This window comes from Hyla sarda, unplaced genomic scaffold (assembly GCF_029499605.1).
Source record: "Hyla sarda isolate aHylSar1 unplaced genomic scaffold, aHylSar1.hap1 scaffold_71, whole genome shotgun sequence".
Classification (NCBI taxonomy): Eukaryota; Metazoa; Chordata; class Amphibia; order Anura; family Hylidae; genus Hyla; species Hyla sarda.
The window spans coordinates 687,501-712,730 of NW_026610729.1; the positions used below are offsets into that span (position 1 = coordinate 687,501).

The window sequence follows — 25,230 nt, forward strand, 5'->3', positions numbered from 1 at the left end:
TTAACTTTCAACTTTTCTGAACTAGTCTGTGGAGAGCAGGAAGGAACAAAGGCTCTATAGCCATTATCTTAGGATCCATATGGAGGCTTCCAGCCAGGCCTATGGACTGGTAGCTGCCGAGCTGCTCCTTGTAATCTGCAATGAGTGGGGATTTTTTTTTTTTCCATTTTCTTAAGGCAATACCCTGCAAGCTAATCAGAGATATTCACACCTCAGGGCAGTGATATCCAGAAACATTCAAGGACTTGTGAAACACTCTAAGCAGCTGAACCTCTCTACAACAAAAGGAAACACATTCTACGCTACTAGAAGTAGGAGTTTAACAAAGTCTTTACTGCCTTAGCAGTTCTTGTAAGCCTTTCAGTGAAGACCTATTGCACCCCCTCTTCATCACCTTGTGTATGGTTAGTTTTCCACCTACTCAATGAGGGTCACCCAAACTCCACCAGCCAAGAACAGCACCAGGGTGTGCCCTAAGGGAAATCTTACCACTATTAATAAATGCAGCCCCTCATCTTTGTAGTGACACTTGTGCTCACTGTGCCACTTCAGCCATCTGTTACTTTTTGCTCTGGGAAATATGGTTATAGTTCCTAAAGTTAAAAAAACAAAAAAAAAAAAATACAATAAATTCATCCTTTATTACAATCGTATTTGTGCTGATCTAGAGATAGGCAAAAACCCTTATAAGACAAATGCCAATAGCCCCAGGGCATCTGCCTTAAAGGGAAAAATTCCTTAGGTCACCCTAAGATGTCTATTTATTCTAAACTAAATAACCCTCATTTTGATAATCATTCTGGGTACTGTAATCCTCCAATTCCGCTTATTAGTTGGGTTGCCCGTCTTTGAACCCTCTCCAGCGCCACTATATATTTCTTGTACACTGGTGCCCAGTACTGTACACAGTATTCTATGTGTGATCTGACTAGTGATTTGTACAGCGCTAGAATTATTTCCTTGTCCCATATTTCTATGCCCCTTTTCAGTGCACCTCATGATTTTATTTGCCTTGGCAGCAGCTGACTGACACTGCTTGCTACAGTTAAATCCCCTCTTTCATGTCCTCTTCCATGTCAGTCAGGCCCAGTATTTTTCAATTAATACATATTCTCAACTTGGATTTCTCCTCCCCATGCCTATTACCTTACATTTGTGTTGAAACTCATCTGCCACTTCCCAGCCGAGGCCTCCAACCTATAGAGATACATTTGTAATCGAGCATTGTCCTCTACTGATTTAGGGCTCATTCACATGAGCTGATTTCTTTTCAAACCCATAGTGAGTTTGAAAAGGGACGGGGCCTCCGTGCGCTACCCACAGCAGATATCGCCAGCAGAATCTCTGCTGTTGAAAATACACTGCAGACCCTATTAAATCAAAAATAAATCGGCTCATGTGAATGAGCCCTTGCAGAGTTTAGCATCCTCTGCAAACTCTGTCCCACTACTGTCCTACCCGGGTCACCAGAATAGATCTCTCCTTATACTGAATAGGGAAATATCCAGGGACCTTCCTGATGAATTGGGGTTCAGGTAGCATGAAAGAGGACAGGTTCTCTGTAAATGACTTGATATTAGTAGTTTTCTCCCCAAACTAGCTTTTAATACATGGTTATGAGCTTTAGCCAAAAGTTAAATTCCATCTGTGCTATTGTGTACTAGTCACTGACTGCTTATTTATTTCTTGGAATATACACTGCTAAAAAAAAAGTACACTGCTAGAGAACACTTCCTAGATCTGAATGAATGAACTAATCGTATGAAATACTTTCGTCTTTACATAGTTGAATGTGCTGACAACAAAATCACAAAAATTATCAATGGAAAATGAATTTATCAACCCATGGAGGTCTGGATATGGAGTCACACTCAATAACAAAGTGGAAAACCACACTACAGGCTGATCCAACTTTGATGTAATGTCCTTAAAGCAAGTCAAAATGAGGCTCAGTAGTGTGTGTGGCCTCCACGTGCCCGTATGACCTCCCTACAATGCCTGGGCATGCTCCTGGTGAGGTGGCGGATGGTCTCCTGAGGGATTTCCTCCCAGACCTGGACTAAAGCATCCGCCAACTCCTGGACAGTCTGTGGTGCAATGTGGTGTTGGTGAATGGGGAAAGACATGATGTCCCAGATGTGCTCAATCTAATTCAGGTCTGGGGAACAGGTGGGCCAGTCCATAGCATCAATGCCCTCCTCTTGCAGGAACTGCTGACACACTCCAGCCACATGAGGTCTAGTATTGTTTTGCATAAGGAGGAACCACACCAGGATATTGTCTCACAAGGTATCATATGGATCTCATATTGGTACCTAATGGCAGTCAGGCTACCTCTGGCAAGCACATGGAGGGCTGAGCGGCCCCCCAAAGAAATGCCACTCCCCACAATTACTGACCCACCGCCAAAGGAAGTTGCAGGCAGCAGAAAGTTCTACACGGCGTCTCCAGACTCTGTCACATGTGCTCAGTTTGAACCTGCTTTAATCTGTGAAGAGCACAGGGTGCCAGTGGTGAATTTTCCAATCTTGGTGTTCTCTGGCAAATGGCAAACGTCCTGCACAGTGTTGGGCTGTAAGTGCAACCCCCACCTGTGGATGTCGGACCCTCATACCACCCTCATGGAGTCAGTTTCTGACCGTTTGAGTGGACACATGCACATTTGTGGCCTGCTGGAGGCCATTTTGCAGGGCTCTGGCAGTGCTCCTCCTGCTCCTCCTTGCACAAAGGTGGAGGTAGCGGTCCTGCTGCTGGGTTGTTGCCCTCCTATGGTCTCCTCGACGTCTCCTAATGTACTGGCCTGTCTCATGGTAGCGCCTCCATGCTCTGGACACTATGCTGACAGACACAGCAAACCTTCTTGCCACAGCTCGCATTGATATGCCATCCTGGATGAGCTGCACTACCTGAGCCACTTGTGTGGGTTGTAGACTCCGTCTCATGCTACCACTAGAGTGAAAACTCTGCCAACATTCAAAAGTGACCAAAACATCAGCCAGAAACCATAGGAACTGAGAAGTGGTCTGTGGTCACCACCTGCAGATCCACTCCTTTATTGGGGGTTTCTTGCTAATTGCCTATAATTTCCACCTGTTGTCTGTTCCATTTGCACAACAGCATGTGAAATTGATTGTCAATCAGTGTTGCTTCCTGAGTGGACAGTGTGATTTCACAGAAGTGTCATTGACTTGGAGTTACATTGTGTTGTTTAAGTGTTCCCTTTTATTTTTTTTGAGCAGTGTAGTATTTCAATGAATTATTTGGCAGTGAGTACATGCAGTTAAGCTTCATTCATATCACAACTGGGGGAATATGGCAGCTTAGTTTGGCAGGAGAATTTGAAACTGGCTTCTGCCGGACCTGTGACATACCCTATTCTCTTCAATAAGCTGAATGGAGTCAGTTTCTTTAGTCAGGTAATCTGGGGTATGTTACGGTACAGATCCAGCAGTGATATGGCAGCAACCGGTTTTCAAAGTCCTCTGCCGTCTCTTGCTGCTGTATGCCCAAAATGGGCTGTGAATACATGTACCACTTATGGAGCGTATTTCACGCACAAAATCTGCTGCACGTCAAGAAATACGCTGCATTCTTCAATGAACATACACACATTTCTCGCCACTGCCCCATGTGCGCCTCAGTCACGCTGGAGTGGAGCTGCTGCTGGGTAGCCCTGTGTGTATGCTAATCAGAGAATATGCAGCAGACTTTGCACAGCGTGAAATATGCTGCATAAGCGCTACATGGGGCTCTACCTTAGTGTTGCAGTCCAGAGCAGCTTTTACAGTCAGTCCCCCTGACTTGTAGTGCTTAGTAACAATTTAAAGTTAATGGCTTTTATAATTTTATACTTTACTTGTCTGGGGCATGCTTTTTTTTTTTTTTGTGTAAAATCTCAATTTCATGTAGTAAATTTTCTTTGCAGGATAGAAAATGAGATTGGAGATGCCAAGTTGCAGGCACAGACCGAAATGATGCAGGAACTTCAAACAGCAAAAGCATTAGCTCAGTTGGAGCTGATGGAGCAGAAAAAGCTTTATGAGAATCACATCAAACAACTAGAGAAAGAGCTGGTTTGTAAATGCAACAATACTTGGGGTGCTCTTACACAAAGCTGTTTTTTCCTGCAGCTTTAAAGCCAAAACCAGGTGTAAATCATACAGGTGCTGCATTAGTCACTATTTGCATAATCATGGTAAAATATCAATTTTTTTGCCGCAATTTCGGTCATTTGTGGCAAAAAAAAAATGCTTGTGGTAATTAGTTGCGGTACTGCAAATTAGCCATTAAGTATGATTGCAGCCTTATGGATTTAGAAAGAAAACAATAGTAGCATATGTTTATCAAATTCATTATAATCAAAACCTTATTTGGCTTTAACCTCTTCAGTACGCCGGGCGTATGCATACGCCTTGCATCCCGAGCCTTAAGGACGTGGGGCGTATGCATACTCCCGTGGGAATTCCGGTCCCCGCCGCTAGCCGGTTGGGGACCGGACCGGGATGCCTGCTGAAATCATTCAATCGCATGTATGAAGTCAATTCAGACATGCAATTTTATGCTATTCTGGGCTGATCAGGTCTCTGGTGACCCGATCACCTGGAAAATAGGGATTATCGGAGCTGTCAGTGACAGCCCCAATCATCCTGAGGGCTAGGAGTGAGGTCGCAGTGCTGCGATCTCCTCCTATCCCCTGCCATTGGTCAGAACTGATTCTGACCAATGGCAGCGCAGGACAGTGGGTTGCCATGGCAACCCCCGCTCTGCCCACCCCTGGATGTCATGGGGAACGTGGGGAGAAGATGGAGGCCGGTACCTGGAGGAGAAGATGCCTGGGGACGGTGGGGGGGAATGAAAGTGAAAGTAAAGTCATCTCTACTGTTGCAACCACGAGGAAGGCCAAACTGCAGCCAAAGGCTGTCTGGGCATGCTGGGAGTTGTAGCTTTGCAACATCTGGAGGGTCACAGTTTGGAGACCACTGTTACAGTGGTGCCCAAATGGTAGCCCTCCAGATGTTGCCAAACTACAACTCTCAGCATGCCTGGACTGCCCAGGCATGCTAGGAGTTGTAGTTCTGTAACATCTGTCCCTTCAGATTTAGCAATTTTCATGAAATTTTTGAAAATTGCTGCTCTTCTTTGAAGCCCCCTAATTTAAAAAAAGCCAAAATATGTCCATTTTATGATGCCAACATAAAGTAGACATATTGTATTTGTGAATAAAAATAAAATTTATTGGGAATATCCATTTTCTTTACAAGTAGAGAGCTTCAAAGTTAGAAAAATGCAAAATTTTCAAAATTTTCATGAAATTTTGGGATTTTTCACCAAAAAAGGATGCAAGTAACGCCGAAAATTTACCACCAAAATAAAGTAGAGTGTCACGAAAAAACATTCTCAGAATCAGAATATTCGGTAAAAGCGTTTTTGAGTTATTAATTCGTAAATAGACAGTGGTCAGAATCGCGAAAAAGGGCTCAGTCCTTAAGGTGAAAAAGGGCCTTTTTAAGACAGTTAGCACTTTATTTTTCCAAGGGGAATGGTTTTATTCTCATTTACATAAAAATCAGCAAACATATGGAGGACAAATAGTGTTCTACTAAAGGCCATTTTTGTCACACACACTTCCCTTTCCCATACACGTGTTTTACCTTAGAAGACAGCTGCTGGCAGACACCTATGGTGGCAGCTTATTGCCCTGGAACAAAAGGATAGGACAGATGAAAATCCACCTGCTCCATCCTTTATTTTCCTGTCCCTTATGAAGGGAGAGGGAGGCCAGTTAGAATGGCACATCTAATATTTATGGCCAGCTTTAGTGGGTCTTGTAAATACAGAGCTTGAGTGGCAAAGCTTGTTGGCACCTATGGGCAGGTGCCTAACCCTAGTTATACTGTTACCTTTAGTGACTCTTCGTTTTTACATTTAAAGGAGAACTGCGGCGTAAATTCAAGTCCCCCTGTGCCCGGGCTGCAAAAACATAAAAAAATAAACACTCACCTTCCTACTTTCCCCATTGCAGAGATATCAGCATCCTGTTCCTCAGGTGCTGCTGGTTCTGGCGGCTTAGACTCGAAACGTCACATGGTAGGTAGAGCATTGCCAGCCACAGCGATGTCCTGCCTAGTGATGGGCTGCTGCCTGGGCTCCTTACATGACAGTGCGCTCAGCCTATCACCAGCCGAGGCAGGACATCACTGCGGCTAGCAATACACTGCCTGCACTGTGACATTGAGTCTAATAAGCCAGAAGCCAGCAGCACAGGAGCAATGGGACGCCGATATACCCGCAACTGGGGAAAGTAAGAAGGGGAGTTAAAGTTTGTTTTTGCAGCCCAGGCACAGGGGGACTTAAAAAATGTTCGCCACAGTTCTCCTTTAAAAATAAGAATTGAGATGACTTTTATGGGGGCGGGCAAAGGGCCTCATGTATTAAAACGTGGTTAGGAAACCTTCCCATCTTAAGTGTGCCCTCTGGTACGTACGTATTGTATGCATAAGCATTGACAGTTCCAAAGCACATACAGACATGGGCCCCAGTAAGTTCAATGGGCCTGAACAAAGTAGTCTATGAAGTTGGTATGGGTCCTGTCCAAAACATGTGTGTTTTGTCACTGACTTAAAAACAGGGTATGCTGCGAGTCAGTGTATAAACACTGTATAATGAAATTACCTAAATCTTATCATTAGCAGACTGTTTTGGCTGTTAAAGTAAAAAAAAGCCTGTATCTTTCTTTGCTCTTATACAATCGGATCCCTTTTGGACCTTCTGCCAATATAAACGTGCCACAGAAGGCATCGTTGTGATGTGAGCATGGTCTTAAACTAAGTAATCAAACCTGGATTACTTTTGTGGACAGGAAGGACAATCTTTCTTTAAATATACAAAGGCCCTGTGTGTAGCTGGTGCCTTGGTCTCCATTGGAATTTACAGGCACATTTTTAGTTCATCATAGATAGTTTGATTATACTAACAAAGCAGTTGTCACTTGGGATCACTATCTACAATATGTTATGGGACAGGAAGAAGAACAGACTCGGAGAAATAGCTTCAAGAGAAACCAGAAGGATGATGCATTTTGCTCAAGGTCTAATCTTCCTCCATCGAGGTCATACACCCAGGTAATGTTTCAGAAGAGTGCAATTACACCTCCGATGAGATTAAATTGGCTTAGAATTGTCTTTTTGTTCAGATGGGTGTAAAGCAGAACACATTCATAAAGGCCTTAGAAGAGGAGAAAGACACTATCACTAAACAGGTGGAAAAAATACAGTACAGAGTAAAAAGTAGATCATCTGAAAGTAAGTAAATATAATATTTAGTGTTTTTTTTTTTTTTTGCAACATTGGTGATTTGGTCCTTGGCAACTGCTTATTATAGAGTTTATGTACAAACCTGCTTTTTTATATTCAAAATGCTTACCATTGCAATAGTAAACTCATAGGGTATGTTCGGAAGTCTGGATCTTCTGTGGGATTTCTGAAGCGGAAAATCTGCAGCAGGTTACAATGACTTGAATGTGGTCTACTGCGGAAAATCCTGCCGCTGTTTTAACCTGCAAAAAAACTCCGAGAAGAACTGAACATGTGAACATGGGTCGATTGCTTTAATCCCCGCAGTTTGGTTAGGAGACCCTTCTAACAAAACAACTTTGTGTAAAGTAGATAAAAATCCAGATTTTTTTTAAAAAAAAAAGTGTCCGCTTACTCAAACTCCATCGCAAGGCTGTAGCTCCGTATCAATGGAAGAGAATGAAAGTAAGCGGTAAAATGTAGTCTTCACTTTATTGTAGAAACTGATAAAGCATCGTGGAACAGGACATCATAAGTAAAAAGCCAAGGTAACCGCACTGGACGTCAATCAGGCATGACTCGTTTCAGGTCATTGTGACCCTTTCTCAAATGCATATAACAGGTAGGAGGAGTTGGTTAATGTGAGTTGGAACACAGGTGAGACAATCAGGGGTGGGAAAAACCACATCCCCATGATCATGTGGTTTTTCCCACCCCTGATTCTCACCTGTGTTCCACCTCGTATAAACCAACCCCTCCTACCTGTGATCATGCATATAAAAGTGGCCTCATATAGGATGGGACCCTAACATTAACTCACCTCAGGCTGGGCGACATGCTGGATTGCTGGATCCACTAACAACCTAAAACCACCTCCTGTGAAATAGGGGAGGGGATGCACGGCTACAGAGGGAGCCACTCCCCCCCCCCCCCCCATATTGCACAGCAAAAACAAAATGAAACAAAAATCTAGCCAGCACCTAGCCCAATACACAGGTGTACGCTGCTGTGGCAAGTATGAGACATGTAAAAAAGAAAAATGGCAGCAGCACACTTGGTCAACAAAATGGAGGCTCTTAGCGCACTTTTTGATCAAAACGTGTCCCCCCATCCACCACGTGGAGGTGGCCTCATATAGGATGGGACCCTAACATTCACTCACCTCAGGCTGGGCGACATGCTGGATCCACTAACAACCTTAAACCACCTCCTGTGAAATAGGGGAGGGGATGCACGGCTACAGAGGGAGCCACTCCCCCCCCCCCCCCCCCCCCCATATTGCACAGCAAAAACAAAATGAAACAAAAATGTAGCCAGCACCTAGCCCAATACACGGGTGCACGCTGCTGTGGCAAGTACAAGACTTGTAAAAAAAAAAAAGTGACCAAGTGTGATGCTGCTATTTTCTTTTTTTTTTTTTACATGTCTTGTACTTGCCACAGCAGCATGCACCCGTATATTGGGTAGGTGCTGGCTAAAAATGTTTCATTTAGTTTTTTCTATATAAAAGTGTCACATGACCTGAAGCGCATCATGCCTGCTTGATGTCCAGTGCTGTTACCTTGGCTTTTTACTTATGATTTCCTGTTTCACGTTTTTATTATCATTTTCCCCAATAAAGTGAAGACCTTTTTACCAATGGCTTTCGTTGTTCCCTTCCATAGATAAAAATCAACAAAGTTTAAATTCTCAAAACATCCAATCAATTGGGCATTTTGTAGTACTGAACATCCCTAAAAAAATACTTTTCTTTCAACTTTTTGTAATGCTATATTTTCTTTCAGAACAGGAACAGTGGACCGCTCTGCAACTTTCTATTAGTCTTCAAGAAGCAAACACAATAAGCAAAAGCCTGACTAAACAGACGGTCTTTTCTAGGTAAAGTATGTAAGGATATGTTCCAACTAGATTTTTTTTTTTCTGATTTAGAGCCAGATACTGAAAATATATATACAGTGGTCCCTCAACATACGAGTGTAATTCGTTCCAAACGAGTCATCGTTTGTCGAATCCATCGTATGTTGAGGGATTCGTGCAATGTAAAGTATAGGAAGCTGTACTCACCTGTCCCCGCCGCTCGAGATGGTGTCCCCGGGCCTCCGATGGGCTCTCCTCTGTCTTCTCCGGTCCTCCGCTGTCTTCTCCGGTCCTCTACTGTCTTCTCCGGTCCTCTGCTTTCTTCCGCAAGGCCTTACTGGGCCTGCGTAGCGACGTCATTACGCCGCTGCGTACGCCATTCCTATTGGATGACGTGCGCAGCAGCGTACTGACATCATCAGAGAGGGCCGAGAAGACACTGGAAGACCAGCGCTGGACCCGGAGGGCACCCCGGAGCATCGTGGAGGGGTAAGTAATACTTGCCACACCACACGGGGAGCATTAAGCTGCTATCCGGCAGCAGCTTAAGCATTTGGCGCTGCCGGATAGCACTTAATGCGATGGCCCCGACATAAAAAAGCATCGTATGTCGATGCTGACATCGACATGCGATGGCCTCTGATGGCCTCTGAAAGGCCATCGTATGTCGATTTGATCATATATCGGGGCCATCGTAGGTCGGGGGGTTACTGTATATGTGTGTGTGTATGTATGTATGTATGTATGTATATATATATATATATATATATATATATATATGTATATATATATATGTATATATATATATATATATATATATATATATATATATATATATATATATAATTTTTTTTTTTTCTTTCTAAATCATGTTTGTGCATTATGGGGGCTGCTATCTTCACTGAGCTGTTACCAACATTTAATGATGAGTTTACAGTTAGACCTATGGACCATAGCTAGGGATGAGCAAATCGAATCTGACAAATCCGAATTCGTTATGAATTTCAGGAAAAGTTCGCTTCACAACGAATCAGAATATCTCCGCGATCAGGCTTCAGGGCATCTGAAAGTTGATCGCTGCGTCTAAAGTGAAAGCTTCCCTGCAGCTCGGTCGGGCTGACCGGGAAAATCGCGGTAAAATCGCCATGTCCTGATCAGCTAGGAAGCATCAGGAGGGTGCCTTACCTGCCTCCTGCGCATCCGTTCGGCGATTTGATTGCTCCAAGCCTGAAATCCAGGCTTGAGCAATCAACCGCTGATAACACTGATCAATGCATTGCAATGCAATGGCATTGATCAGTGCATTAAATCAATGTACTACATGTTATAGTCCACTATGGGGGCTAAAACATTGCCAAAAAAAGTTTGAATCACCCCCCTTTTCCCATAAAAAAGTGTAAATGAAAATAAACATGTGGCATCGCTGTCTGTGCAACTGTCCGAAATATAAAAGTATATTGTTAATTAAACCGCACAACACAAAAAAGAAAAAGTATCGCTACATAAAGTGCACACCCAAAAAAGAATTCAATGATCAATTCATCTTTATAAGCAAATTTATACAAAAAGTACAAAAAAAGACACAATCTAGCTGAATAGGACAGCAAAAGACATTAAAATCACTTGAAAACGCTCATGAACGAGCAAAAGCACATGGGGAGGGGCCATGAACCCTGTTCCCCAGTCCTATCCTGCAAGGATAATATACATAGCGAGGCTACTACTCCAAGGCACACAATATTAAATATAAGACAACAAGCCAAATTAAATGATACTCAATACACATAAGATTATAAATAACTTAGCTGGTCCCAAATAATAAAGGGTAGCAAACCACAAACGGAGGAGCAGCTGGAAATGGTATAGCAGGAAAGGACCGCCAGACCCCTTGCGTTCCATCACTCTATGGTGACTTCCTCAGGGGTGCTGTGTGTATTAAATGGTCAATGGCGTACACGCAAAAATAGCGTATTTTGGTCACTTTTTATACCGATAAAAAAATGAATAAAAAGTGATCAAAAAGTCTGATCAAAACAATATTTTACCGTAAGAAATAGAGATGAGCAAAGTTAGTGATTTGATTAGTCACGAACCTCGTGGCTCTGTGTTTGCTGACTTTAGCCTGCATAAATTAGTTCAGCTTTCAGGTGCTCCGGTTGTCTGGAGACTCTCTCCTAGGGCGGTATCCCCCTTTTCTAGCCCACTGGAGCACCTGAAAGCTGAACTAATTTATGCAGGCTAAAGTCAGCAACTGCCGAGTCGAGAAGTTTGTGACGAATCGAATTACTGTATCTTCGCTCATCTCTAGTTAAAAACTTCAGATCATGGTGCAAAAAATGATCCCTCATACTGCCCCGTATGTGTGGAAAAATTAGTTATAGGGGTCTGAAGGACAATTTTAAATGTGTAAATTTTCCTGCATGTAGTTATGATTTATTTTTTCAGAAGTAATAAAAAAATCAAACCTATATGAGTAGGGTACCATTTTAATCATATGGACCTACATAATAAAGAAAATGTGTCATGTTTAGCGAAAAATGTACTGCGTAGAAACTGAAGCCCCCAAAAATTACAAACTGGCGTTTTTTTCTTCAATTTTGTCGCACAATGATTTTAATTTTTCATTGCGCTGTAGATTTTTGGGTAAAATGACTGATGCCATTACAAAGTAGAATTAGTGGCGCAAAAAATTCGCCACCATTTAGATTTTTAGGTGCAAAATTGAAAGGGTTATGATTTTTTAAATGTAAGGAGACAAATGCTATGTCCTTAAGGGTTAAATAGGCACTGTCATTTGAACAAACTTTGCACAGATAGTACAAGCAAACATAAGAAACTTTGTATTATATCAAATGCTTGTTTCTCCTGTTATCAAACTACCACCCCCCCCCCCCCCCCCTGCAGCTGGAGACTCACTATAGGGTTGGGTAATCGTCAGATCCACAGCGTAAAACTCGCTGCGGATCCATTAGGTGTGACCCTACCCTAAAAGTTAAACTTCATGTTGTTTATAGGGTGCTCAAATGTCCAAACAGGATAGATATTAATAGGGAACTTTATGAAAGGTAATAAAGACTTAGCACCTGCCAAGTCTAATGCCCAGTCTTCATTAATTAGGCTTACAGCAAAATCAAGCGGTATAACTTTCAGGGGAGAGCTATTGTAGGGGTGCAGGGGTGTAGCACAACTCTCCAAAAATGTATACTGCTTGATTTTGCTGTAATATAGAAGCCTTAATAAAGATTACCACCACACGAATTAAGGGTGGAGAAAATGTTTTTCCCTACACTATCCTTGATAAATTCCAGCCCAAATGTCTTTGGGTTTCCTTATTTACGTTTGTAATGGGATTGGCAACCTCTTTACCCACTGTCTCTCAGACTAATTTACTTAGCTATTTCCAACATCCCAATTTATCTTTATAGATAGTGAGCCCCACATGCCATGTCCTGTTTGGGGTTCTACTTCCACGACCTCCCTTATTCCCGACTCTTCTGTTCTTATATGAGCCATATGAGACATAAAAGCAGTCATTGGATGACTCCTTTTTAAATAGTATGTTTGTCACTAAAGGATGTCTGGGATTATGCTATATATTGTATTGTATTATGTGTGTGTATCTCAATTAGAGATGAGAACATATAGTGGCTGAATGACACAGCCAGGAGTTGGTGGCAGCATGAGGAGACCACATAGTGGCTGGCTGACACAGCCTGGAGGTGGCATGAGGAGAACATTTGGTGGCAGAATGAGACAGTCTGGAATGAGACAGACGTGAAAGTAACCCGGTGACAGAGTGGTGTGGTGGGTGGCAATACCAGTACCTGGTGACGAAGGTGGGTGGGAAAAAAAGGAGAACTTGACATCAGATGTGTGGCATCAGGTGGGTGGCAGGATCAGAATAGTAGCTGAGTCACGTAGGCAGATGAAAACTGTGGTGGAAGGGAACAACGTATGGTACATTGCAACCGGTGGGGGTAAAAACTTCCCCTGTAAGGCCCTACTCTCGCATTATTAATTCCCTTCTTGGCAAGTGTTACTCACCCTAAAAAGGGCAGCCCCACACAGGAAACTCTCTATTTCCACCTTTTAAAACCCTGAGAAATGGCCTTGTTCGTAGGGGGAAATAGGGAGACGTTCCTGCGTTGGGCCATCCTTTTTAGGGCGAGTAACACTTGCCAAGAAGGGAATTAATAATATGAGAGTAGGGCCTAACAGAGGAAGTTTTTACCCCCACCGGTTACAATGGACCATACGTTGTTCCATTCCACCTTTTTAGAGGTCTTTGCATCACAGCAATACTTGGTGGTGTAGGTGGCACATGGTGTTTTTTTTGCACACCTTTCCTTTGTTTGATTAAAAAAATATATATTTTATCGTAAGCATATTATTAAAAGTTAGAGCGTACCCATCAGATCCAACAAAAACATTTTTTAAATATATCACTCAGTACCTAATCCTGACTAAGTACATCTAATTTTTATGTGTCTAGCACCTTTATTTTTTTTTTTATTACACTTTCCTTTTAGCTCACTAGTCTGAATTACTCTCAAAGGGAGGGGGCATGGCCTCACTGTGCAGGTCTCCACCCCCTCCCTCAGTATGCTGTCTGCTCACATCTCCCCTAGCATTAGCAAAACTACAACTCCCAGCTTGTCCTCACTGACAGTAGCGGGACACAAGCTGACAGTGGGAGGATTTTTCCTCCAACTCTGAGCCCTGCGCTCACAGCTGTCAATCAAGGAAGTGTGTCCATGACTCATGGACACAGCAGGAATAGTATGTGTCCAAGCAGGCAGGGAGGCAGTTGTTTGACTGGCTTTTTCAGTATGAAATACTGAAAATGATCTAATGAAAGCAATTGCAAAACCTATTGCTTTTGCATGCTTTACAGCATATAAAAAGGTTTTTGTATCTGACAGTGCCCATTTAAGTTTTACGTAATGCATATCCTCAATACTTACTTGTGGTCTGATGCGGAGGAATTTCTGTAACTGGGGAACAGCACCTTAAATATGTTTAGCACTTTCCATATTTGTGAAGTGTTGGTGTGGCACCATGATCAATCTACTCCGGTGCATCAGGCATTGGTGGGTGGAAATTCTGGCTGATCCATGCCTGATTCATCTTCACAAAGGTCAGTCTCTTCACATTTTTCATGGCCAGATGAGTTCTCCTTGGGGTTACTATGGCCCCCTCCGCACTAAACAGCCGCTCTGATGACACACTACTGGCCGGGCAGAACAGCTTTTCCAGGGCAAACTCTGCTAGTTGGGGCCACAAATCAAGTTTGGCTGCCCAGAAGTTTAGCGGATCTTTAAGGTGTGTTGACATGCTCATGTCAAGGTATGCCACCACCTGCTGGTTCAGGTCCTGCTCCAGATCTACCTGCTGCTGATGAGTTGCTTCACAATGCGGGTGAAGAAAGCTACTCATCAGTGACTGTAGACTCAGGCTGCTGCTGATGGGGTTGGTACTGCTCCTGCCACCCCCCCCCAGCAGCCATGGCAGTGGACGTTGGGTGCAGAGAGCCCCCAGAGAGGATGGACTGTGGCGCAGATAGGCATCAGCCAACTGACTACGTAGGATGTCTCTGTAGTAGGTCAGTTTGTTCTCCCTCTCAGTGGGTGTTTAAAAAAATAAAATAAAAAAGCCCCCATTTTGTGCCGGTAGTGGGGGTCCAATAAGGTGGAGAGCCAGAAGTCATCCCGCTGCTGAATGGTGACAATTCGTCTGTCACTACGCAAACAAGTGAACATGCATTGTGCCACTTGCGCAAAGGACTCGGAGGGACTCCCTGTCTTCATCTCCACTGCGTACTGCCATGGTTTGTCTGGCAGTATATAACGGAAAAAAGTGGAGGTGGCATCGGGTGTGGTGTAGGTCTCTAGCCGGTGTAGGTAGGTACCCGGGTGGGGGGTAGCGTATCCCTTGCCGGTGATGGTAGCTTGGTATGCAGGCCTGCAGCGTGAGGATGGAGCCCAGGGGTGGGTCCGTATGTAGAATGCAGAAATGTAGAAAAAAGCTGCAGTGGCGCTCCCAAGGAAGTAACCCAAAGTTGTGGGTATTGGTATAAAGTAAATTAAAATTATTTTTACAGCATAAAAAAATCTAAGAAAATAAATTAAATAAAGCAAGACTCGTTTCGGGAGTCACAGCTCCCTTTATGAATTGCAGGTAGTTGCTGTATGGCAAGGTGACAGGTATGAGAGTTTAAATACAGGAAAAAATGGCGCCAAAACCAGGTGAGTTGGTGACGTCGTATGGGTTGGATGCTGGGCCCAGGTATGGACTGGGCAATGGAGACCTACATAGTAAAACATTTTCAATAAAATCGCATGAAAAAATGCATAGGTATAGTCTTTTACAGGAGTATTTAGGTGTTGAAACCTAACCGCGAGAAATTTCCGTAGTGGCGACCAATCAGAGAACTGCCGGTGTCTGTGGGACCAATCGAGAGGCAGTGGGCGGAGGCGGTCATCGCTGTACTGGGTTGCTGCGGCAGGTACTGAATGGAGACGAGCCTCTTGAAGCTGATTGGTCGCTCGCTGTGAGATGGTATTAAGGTGACCAATCAGGAAGGTGCCGTACATGACTGTGTACAGTTACGCTGTCATAGGGGAAAGTTCGTGTGGGGATGTCATCCAAACATGGGCATGGGGATACTGGGCTAGATTCTGATTGGCTGTCCGTAATATCGAGTGAGACAATCAGAGGGGGGACGTATAAGTCCGGGTATCAAGTCTCTGCCGCTGGTGGCGGTAAAATGTCTTTAAAAAAAATGTCAGCCAATCGCTGCTGTGCTGGTTCGGGCCAGCGATTGGCTGATATTTTTTAAATGCCGAACCAACGGCCTGAGGACCAACTGCCTGAGAGCGTTGAGGCAGAAGCGGCGTGACCTGTCTAAGTTGCTGTTGTGGCTGTGCTGTTGTGGCATGTATTGTCCTTGACCCTAGTTACAGCTCCACATGTCGGCGCTGCTGTGCACTTTGGTACACACAGACAGGCTCAAGGACTGGCCCTCCTTCTGTTCCACAAAATTGTGCCGGGCTGGTACTTCCTCCTTCGCAAAGAAATGACTGCTTGGGACTCTTCACCTCGGCACAAATCTGCCTACTCTGAAATGTGCAGAGTCAACCACTTGAATGGAGAGGGACTGCAGCACCAGCAACTTCTACAGGAGCACATTCAGCTTCTGCGCCGTTGGATAAGTGGATGCATACTGTTGTCTCTTGGACATGGCTTCGCCGATGGATTGCTGGCAGAATGACTGGCTCGAAGTTGGAGGAGCAGGAGCATCTGGAGCGACAGAAGATGGGTATGACACACAGCTCCCTTTGGCTGAGGTGGTGGAGCCTTGGCTGGCTGAAAAAGGGAGCGGCGTTCCACTGGGGGATGCAGCAGGCTGGACCACCACATTGGAGCCATGGTTCTTCCAGGCAGCTTTATGGTGGCGCAGCTTATGTTGACGCAGGGTCGTGGTGCCAACATTAGGACTCCAGATGCTTAGAGAAAAACTGCCACACTGCCGAATAGCTGATTTTTCCACCAATAGTCCGCACTAATTGACTGCTACTGCCGCCGACTCCAGGAACCCCTGTTTCACTACCTCCCGGGAAGGTAGGCTGCCGCAAAGCAGATGATCTCCAGACTTTCCTCTTCTGCCACCATGCTGACTGCCAACCATGCAACCACCTTGCTGGCTCAGCTGCTGCATCACTGGCAACCTGCAACTCTCATCACCTGATGCTGAAGCCCCTTCTGCACCCTTCTCCCAAAAGCAATCAGCTTAATCATAGTTATGTCTGCATGTCACTGATGTCCTCCTCAAGTGTCTGCTTCAGGTACCTGTATGCTCGCAGCACCACTTCCCATGCCACTCTCCCACTCTCCTCATCACTACTTGCCCACCTAGCGGAGGAAGCGGCAGATGTCTCCTCCACTTCTTGGCTGGGCAGTAGCTGCTGATTATCCTCTAGATCTTCCTCACTAAATAGTGGAGCTGAACCCACAGCATAAGATACTTCTGTGGGGGGAGGGAACAGCATAGGACAAAGGCAATGGGAGGACAGGGACTGCTCCCGGGCCATACCAACTGAGGGTTGTGTCTGAGGAACCTAACTACTGTTGACTGGGGGTATCAGATGTCACTTGTGATGAAGTGGATGACAGTGTTAACCAATTGATGCCAGCAGATGGGTTGCTGGTGGAGACACGACCGCTAGGTGATACGGGAGCTCAAGTCTCTCGCTGCGACTCCTGCTGCCACTCGCCCCTAGTCTGCTGCGACCTCTGCCTGATCAATTTAGGCGTCTTCCACTCCTATGTGGATGTCCTGGCACTACTCTGCCTGACATACTTAGTGCGTATATGAGGGGAGTACAATACGCTCCACTACGCATAAAACAGTATTTGTGTAAAACACCAGCAGGTGTGTACTTTTGGCTGGCCTTTCACAGTATCTAGGCCCTTCAGACTTTAACAGCAACAAAATAGTACACCACTTAGGTGTACATATGTGATATGCACTTATGAGGGAGGGGAGGACAATGCGCTACAGTACGCTTAAAGTATTTGTGCACAACACCAGCAGTACACACCAGTGCTGCAGCACAAAGTCGCTGTGTACTACACTTAAAACTGCGCACTCTGGGGGACATGTATCATTTCCAGTGTATAATAGAAGTTTTTTACCCCTCTGCCTGTTGTCTAAATTTGGTGCAGCTGCGTTAAATTTATCATTCTTGTGCAGCTACTTTCTTGAATTGCGTTTAAATTTAGAATTCTCCTCAGAGCATAAATTTACACCGCAGCTCTATTTAGTAGGAGCTTTGTCTGCAGCGTATCTGCACCTAAACAGTAATTGTGTCCTCGTTATTAGTTTTAGAATTTTTTTCCCTTCATTATGTAGAGTTTTAATCTCACAATAATACCACTTTTTGCACCCAATTATAACACATCAATTATACCAATGTCCTTCCTCATTTAACATCTGTGACACCCCTGTGCAAATCACCTCAAATGTACATGGTGCACTCTACCTTCTGGGCCTTGTTGTGCGCCTGCAGAGCACTTTGCGCCCACATATGTGGTATCTCCGTACTCTGGCTAAATTGTGTCCCAAAAAATGGGGATCTTTTTTTCCCATTTACCTCTTGTGAAAATGTAAAGTATGCGGCAACACCTGCATGTCAGTGTAAATAATTTTATTTTTATACACTAACATACTGGTGTAGACTCCAACTGTTCCTTTTCATAATGGGTAAAAGGAGAAAAAGCCCCCCAAAATCTGTAAGGCAATTTCTCCCGAGTACGGCGATACCCCATATGTGACCCTAAAATGTTGCCTTGAAATACGACAGGGCTCCAAAGTGAGAGCGCCATGCGCATTTGAGGCCTAAATTAGGGTTTTGCATAGGGGTGGACATAGGGGTATTCTATGCCAGTGTTTCCCAAACAGGGTGCCTCCAGCTGTTGCAAAACTCCCAACATGCCTGGACAGTCAGTGGCTGTCCGGCAATACTGGGAGTTGTTGTTTTGCAACAGCTGGAGGCTCCATTTTGGAAACAGTGCCGTACCAGACGTTATTCACATTTATTGGGGAGGGGAGGGGGGCTGTGTAGCGGTATGTGTATATATAGTGTTTTTTACTTATTTTATTTAAGTGTAGTGTAGGGTAGTGTTTTTAGGGTACAGTCACACGGGCGGTAGCTGACAGCGAGTTTGCTGCATCTCAATCTTGCAGCACTCCCTGTAAACCTCCGCCCATATGAGTGTACCCTGTCCATTCACATTGGGGGGAGGGGGGGAAACATCCAGCTGTTGCAAAACTACAACTCCGAGCATGCCCTTTGGCTGTCCGTGCATGCTGGGAGTTGTAGTTTTGCAACAGCTGGAGGCACACTGGTTGCGAAACACGGAAACAGACTTAGTGTTTCGCAACCAGTGTGCCTTCAGCTGTTGCAAAAACTTCAAATCTCAGCATGCAGTGACAGCAGAAGGACATGCTGGAACTTGTAGTTATGCAACAGCTAGAGGCATACTGCTACAACTCCCAGCATGCCCTTTGGCAGTCCGTGCCTGCTGAGGGTTGTAGTTATGCAACAGCTGAAGGCACACTGGTTGCAAAACACTTGAAAGTTTTTTACTTAACTTAGTGTTTCCAAACCAGTGTGCCTCCAGCTGTTGCACAACTTCAATTCCCAGCATGCATGGTCTGTCAGTGCATGCTGGGCGTTATAGTTTGGAGGCACAGCTGGAGGCACACGGGTTGGGAAAAAGAGTTAGGAAACGAACAATGTTTCCCAACTAGTGTGCCTCCGGCTGTTGCAAAACTATAATTCCCAGCATGGGCAGACATGCTGGAAGTTGTATTTCGGCAATATCTGAAGGGTCAGAAGTTGACGAACTACAACTCCCAGCATGCTTGGGCAGTCTGGGCATGCTGGGAGTTGTAGTTTTGCAACAGCTGGAGGTCCACAGTTTGTAGACCACTGTATAATGGTCTCCAATCTGTGGTCTTACAGATGTTACAGAACTACAACTCCCAGCATGCCTCGACAGAGTGGGCATGCTGAAATTTGTAATTTTGGAACATCTGGAAGAGCACAGATTGGAGACCATTATACAGTGGTCTCCAAACTGTGGCCCTCCAGATGTTGCAAAACTACAACTCCCAGCATGCCCAGAAAGCCAAAGGCTGTCTGGGCATGCTGGGAATGGCAGTTTTGAAACTCCCAGAGGCAGCAGTGAGATCGCTTTACGGCGATCTCACTGCTGCCAATGAAGATGCCGCCCTGCTGCAAACTCACCGCCGGGAAGCACCACCCCCGGGACCGCCTGGAGGACGCCGCTCGCACCGGGACTGCTCATGACACCGCATGGCCGGGTAAGTGACGCTGGGATACGGGTAAGGGACACTTAGCAGAGCGGTGTGTGTCCCGATCCCCGTGATCCGGACTCGCACACCGTGCTGCTAAGTATTCTCATAGCGAAACGCTGCTATCAGCTAGTCAGATTTGACTAGCTGATAGCAGCGATCGCTGGAGGGGGGGGGTGATAGCCACCATCTTACCGGGCGCTGGGGAAAAGTATAACGGAAAGCAGTAAATTGTAAAAATAAAAGGAGAATGATCTACAGGGTTAAGTGGATTACAAAGCTATTTTAATGTGACGGAGCTTGTTCAATGATAAGTAAGATATCAAACATTTCCTATGTAAATGTATTAAATTGTTGGATCATAAAATAACAAAACCAATATACAAGTGATCTAATAAATAAATGAACTGTAAACAAATATTCTATATGCAAATTATTTTAAAAGTGCTTTGGAATAACCAAGGAGTAAAAAGCAATATAAAGCAAACCAAATGAGGAATTGAGATAGGAAAGTTATAACATTCTGGTGGTTCCTCAGTAGAACTTTCTTTCAGAAAGCTACGTGCAGTTAAAGTTGGCTTATATTTATGGGGAAAAAGAAGCACTTGCGTCAAAATTTTTAGTGCAAAGGAAAAGAACGCAGGTAATAATAAATCCATGTGTACTATAGATGTCACTCCAAGGTACCCTGATTCAGCCACATCTGGAGGACATGCTCTACCAAAACGTGCGCAAAAAAATGCGCAAAAAAAAAGGGCTTGCGCAAAATTTTGCGCAAAAAAATACACACAAAACAGGGGTAAAATCTTTGATACAGGTCTCCCTCTGTCTCTCAATCTCACTCCCTTCCCTATCAGTGCTTCTAGGCAGGATTTGGGCTTGAGGTGAATCACTGCTGCTCTGTGCAACCCACTGCTCTCTGTCCCTCTCTGTAATAGAACACTGATGTGACTCTGAGTTGAAATGCTGCTGGAAAAAATGCTTTTCTGTGCAACGCACAGCGTTGTCTGTCCCTCTGTGTCTCTCTCCAATAAAAGGCTGAAATGACTGGCCGCAAGATGGCTGCCGATTTATATAGGGCTGTGACATCACAGGGGTGGCTGGCTGCTGATTAGACTGCATTTGATTCAGGGTCATCCCACCTACCCTTGTTCCTGCCTTCCTAGGATTCCTTGCCCCATGTCCTCACATGTGGATCCGCCATTTTAGATGTCCTGGAGCCTGGACCGCACTATATGGAGTTTAATGAAGCGACTTGCACGATTAAAATCCAATTTTTCCTGAAATTCTTAACTAACTCGGATTCATCAGATTCGATTCACTCATCCCTAATCTCAATATTTTTTTTTTTTTCTCAGGTATGACCTACCAGCTCTGAATGGAGAAGAAAAGGCTGTGTATATAAAAGTTTCCAATACCAATTTGGGTATTTCTACTATGTGGAGCCTAGAAAAGTTTGAAGAGAAGCTGGAAGGCATGAGAGAGTTGTACAATGTAAGTTTGCCGCTTGGTAACATAGATATATAAATATCTATATCTAGTATAACTTCATTTTTATGACATACGTGCTTTGTAAAAGGATACCTTTCTTTGTGCAGGGGCTCTTAGACAGTAGTGGAGATGACCTTTTTTATGACCCTGCTGATACTTGGGAAGGAGAAATTAAACAACCATCTCCAAAAAGGCAAGTATAGTTTTCTGATCACATATGCTATCGATCTTACACCCCTTACACCCATTTTTTTTCTCCTCTTACTCTGTATCAAAAAACGTTGCCCTTGGCTTCTTAATGCTCCCCTTGCCACCCATTCCTCATTGTACAAGCACATCAAGCAGTAGCAAGAGAGGAGTTTTGTTTTGGTGGGGCCAGATTATGCTGCAATTGTGTGTATAGAAGGTATCCATGCTTTAATGGGTTTCCACATATGTTGCTTTGTCTTCCATTAAGTCCCACAGAAAATAACCATGAAATATTTTGACAGCAGGGTGACACTTGTTTACTGTTAACAAGCTGAAGGGTGGTACTTCTTACTTGCCATCATAGCGGCATAACTGAACCACCTAGAAAGGAATACCCAATCCTGATGCAGGGCTCTACATCCCGGTCATCTACACGTATATGGGTATGACATCAGGTTTGTCGGTAATACAAGGGGTGATCATATATTTTGATTTTATTTTTCACAAATACAGCATGCTTTTCAACCAGCTAGTGGAATTTTTTTCATATACTTTAATTTTATGTCATAACTAATAACATAATGGGAATGTGGTGTCCATTTTAGGACATCGTCAGGCAAAATGGCGTCCTGCCTCACACCAATCTCCGCCAGGCATCAGCCTCAACTCCCTCATCCGAAACTCCATCATCCCGCAGACGAAAAACCTTCCTGCCATGTTGCAGAGCAGCGTCAGTGTCTTCTCTCCTATACAGACTCTGTAGGACATGTAGTGTCTGTATTACACGTGAAAGTTTCCCAGTTTCGACTCTGCTTTACATGCTGTGCAGAGTTGGCTCTGCTTTGCAGCAGAAAGCTTCATCTGAGGGATAACTGTGTTTTGGACGGGGGATTTCGGAACAGGGAGGAGGGAGTTGTGGCTCAAGGATAACGGGAGGAGGTGGGACTTCGTTTCACCTGAAGGGGGACAGAGTTACGGCTGACGATTGACTATGTCCTAAATTGGATGCCGTATGGGAAAGATAACACAAAAATAATGAAAAACTATAGAAACACACATCAGTGCATGCTTTTGGAAAAATATCACAAAAACTGCAAAAAAAAAAGCTGTAAGCACAAAAAATTCTGACTATTTTTTGAGGCCTTTAAAACTTGCAGGGTAGGCACAAAACCTGCTTTAGAGAACAAACTGTTAAGGTGTTTAAATGTATGTTGGCAAACTTTTGATCTAAATCAGGGTTTGTATAAGTTGGTATCTTGATGTCATTTGGCTACAATTAGATCTGGATCTGCAATGAAAAGCAATTGTATGAAGTGACTCTTACTCTAATTTAGTAGGTTTAATACCCCGCTCTTGTCTGCAGGTGGCAATGTTGTCATTTAGTTGTCAACTACAGCCAGTTGGTTTGTTTGGTCCAAAAAGCTCTATGTACAAAGATACGTAAGCAGGAAATAGTCACAACGACTTAATTTGAAAACTTATTGACAGATAAGAAGGCAAAAAAGAGGCCTAAAAATAAATCCTTACTGAAGATGTTTATTCAAGAACATAAGTCTTTAAATAGTTTATATTTTAAGAAAGACCAAAAAATGTTAACAGTCCTGCTAGGTTGAGGTTAAGAGAGGTCAGGAAAAAAAAGAGAAAATGTCCAATAAATGAGTTTATTATACACTTAAAGTACAATATAATGTCTTCTGCAGGGCCCTTGCATCAGACATAAGTTAAATTATTAATTGTATGGGATATTCCTTCCCATTGGCATAAGGTCTCACTAGAAGAGCTGGAGATGTCAATTTAAAGTCCTTCCACCATATGTAGTAACAGGATGATGTCTTTTCACTATAATGTTTGATTACTCGCGATGTGGCAGTGTTATTGCAATGCAATGGGTCGATCAGCGCCTTGCCGTATTACAGACAGGAGATTATAGTCAGTGGGTGCCGGCAGGTGCGCTCAGCAGTGCTGTAGTCCCCATAATTTAGTCCCACTGTACCCTGAAGGCTCAGGGCTACGTGCAATGATGATCTTGAGTGCGATGGGGATCGGATGCAAGTGTCGGGCAGGTGCGCTATGCAGCACTGGAGTCCTCCTATGGCGGTCCCACTTTTATCATGGTGGCACAGGGATATTGTGACAATAGTCCCAGGTGGGGTAGGAGTTTGGCACCAGGTGCCTCTTACTAGTATTGCCGATATAGAGTAAAACTCCTAAGGGTAAGCTTCTATGTTTGCTGGCCAATGGAGTAGAAGATGCTTTGTGGAGCGCACGCTCCGCTTCTTTCACGGTGGGGATTGAAGTGGTGTATATCCTCCTGATTATGCCAGAGATGAAATGCAAAAAAATTTTATATATATACTGGGCTAGACTCGTTTCGGGGAGCCATATCCCCCTTTTCAATAGCTGATGGTGTTAGGTGTATCACTACAGCTAACACCATCAGCTATTGAAAAAGGGAACCTGGCTCCCCGAAAGCGTCCAGCCCAGTTTATATATAGTTGCATTTCATCTCTGGCATAATCAGGAGGATATACACCACTTCAATCCCCACCACGAAAGAAGTGCAGTGTGCGCTCCACAAAGCATCTTCTACTCCGCTGGCCAGCCAACATAGAAGCTTACCCCGAGGAGACTTACTCGATACTGGCAATACTGGTAAGAGGCACCTGGTGCCAAACTCCTACCCCATCTGGAACTATTGTCACAATATCCCTGTGCCACCATGTTAAGTGGGACCGCAACAGGGGGACTCCAGTGCTGCATAGCGCACCTGCCCGGCATTTACATCTGATCCCCATCCCACTCAAGATCATCATTGCACGCAGCCCTGCGCCATCAGGGTACAGTGGGACTAAATTAGGGGGACAACAGCGCTGCTGAGCGCACCTGCCAGCACCCACTGATTTTAATCTCCTGTCTGTAATACGGCACGGCGCTGACCGACCCATTGCATTGCAATAACGCTGCCACATCGCGAGTAATCAAACATTATAGTGAAAAGACATCATCCTGTTACTACATATGGTGGAAGGACTTTAAATTCACATCTCCAGCCCTTCTAGTGAGACCTTATGCCAATAGGAAGTAATCTCCTGTACAATTTTTAATTTACCTTTTAGTAATACTTTTTAGTAATATTTCATTTACTATCCTATGTTTGATGCAAGGGCCCTGCAGAAGATATTATATTGTAAGTGTATAATAAACTTAAATTTATTGGACATATTTTCTAATTACAAATGTTTCTTCCTGATCTTCTCTCTTAACCTCACCCTAGCAGGACTGTAACAGTTTTTTGTTTTTTCTTGATGTTTTTGACACATGTATATAACAGTATCCTCGGTTTGGGTTTTGTTTTATGTAGAGCTCCCAACCAACATTTTTTTTTGTCTAGGTTATATTTTAATTTAAGGGTTTAGAAGCAAAGATATTTTTTTTTATTCTTCACTTTAGTGTTTTGTGTGCTATGGCTTACTGATACTGCACAATACGCCTGTCACAGAAAGCCATTTACAAGTGATTTGG

General features: G+C 44.1%; 1 protein-coding gene across 3 annotated transcripts in view; it reads left to right on the plus strand.

Annotated features, from left to right (window-relative positions):
* The window catches only part of LOC130344235 (kinesin-like protein KIF14), a 122,136-nt gene that overhangs the window by 78,021 nt on the left and 18,885 nt on the right, over nucleotides 1–25,230 (plus strand). For all 3 annotated transcript variants that reach the window (XM_056554409.1, XM_056554408.1, XM_056554410.1), the window contains exons 17-22: nucleotides 3,926–4,073; nucleotides 7,023–7,121; nucleotides 7,193–7,301; nucleotides 9,077–9,170; nucleotides 21,387–21,522; nucleotides 21,627–21,712. In XM_056554409.1, coding sequence (XP_056410384.1) covers nucleotides 3,926–4,073; nucleotides 7,023–7,121; nucleotides 7,193–7,301; nucleotides 9,077–9,170; nucleotides 21,387–21,522; nucleotides 21,627–21,712 — 672 coding nt within the window. The remainder of the gene's footprint in view (nucleotides 1–3,925; nucleotides 4,074–7,022; nucleotides 7,122–7,192; nucleotides 7,302–9,076; nucleotides 9,171–21,386; nucleotides 21,523–21,626; nucleotides 21,713–25,230) is intronic.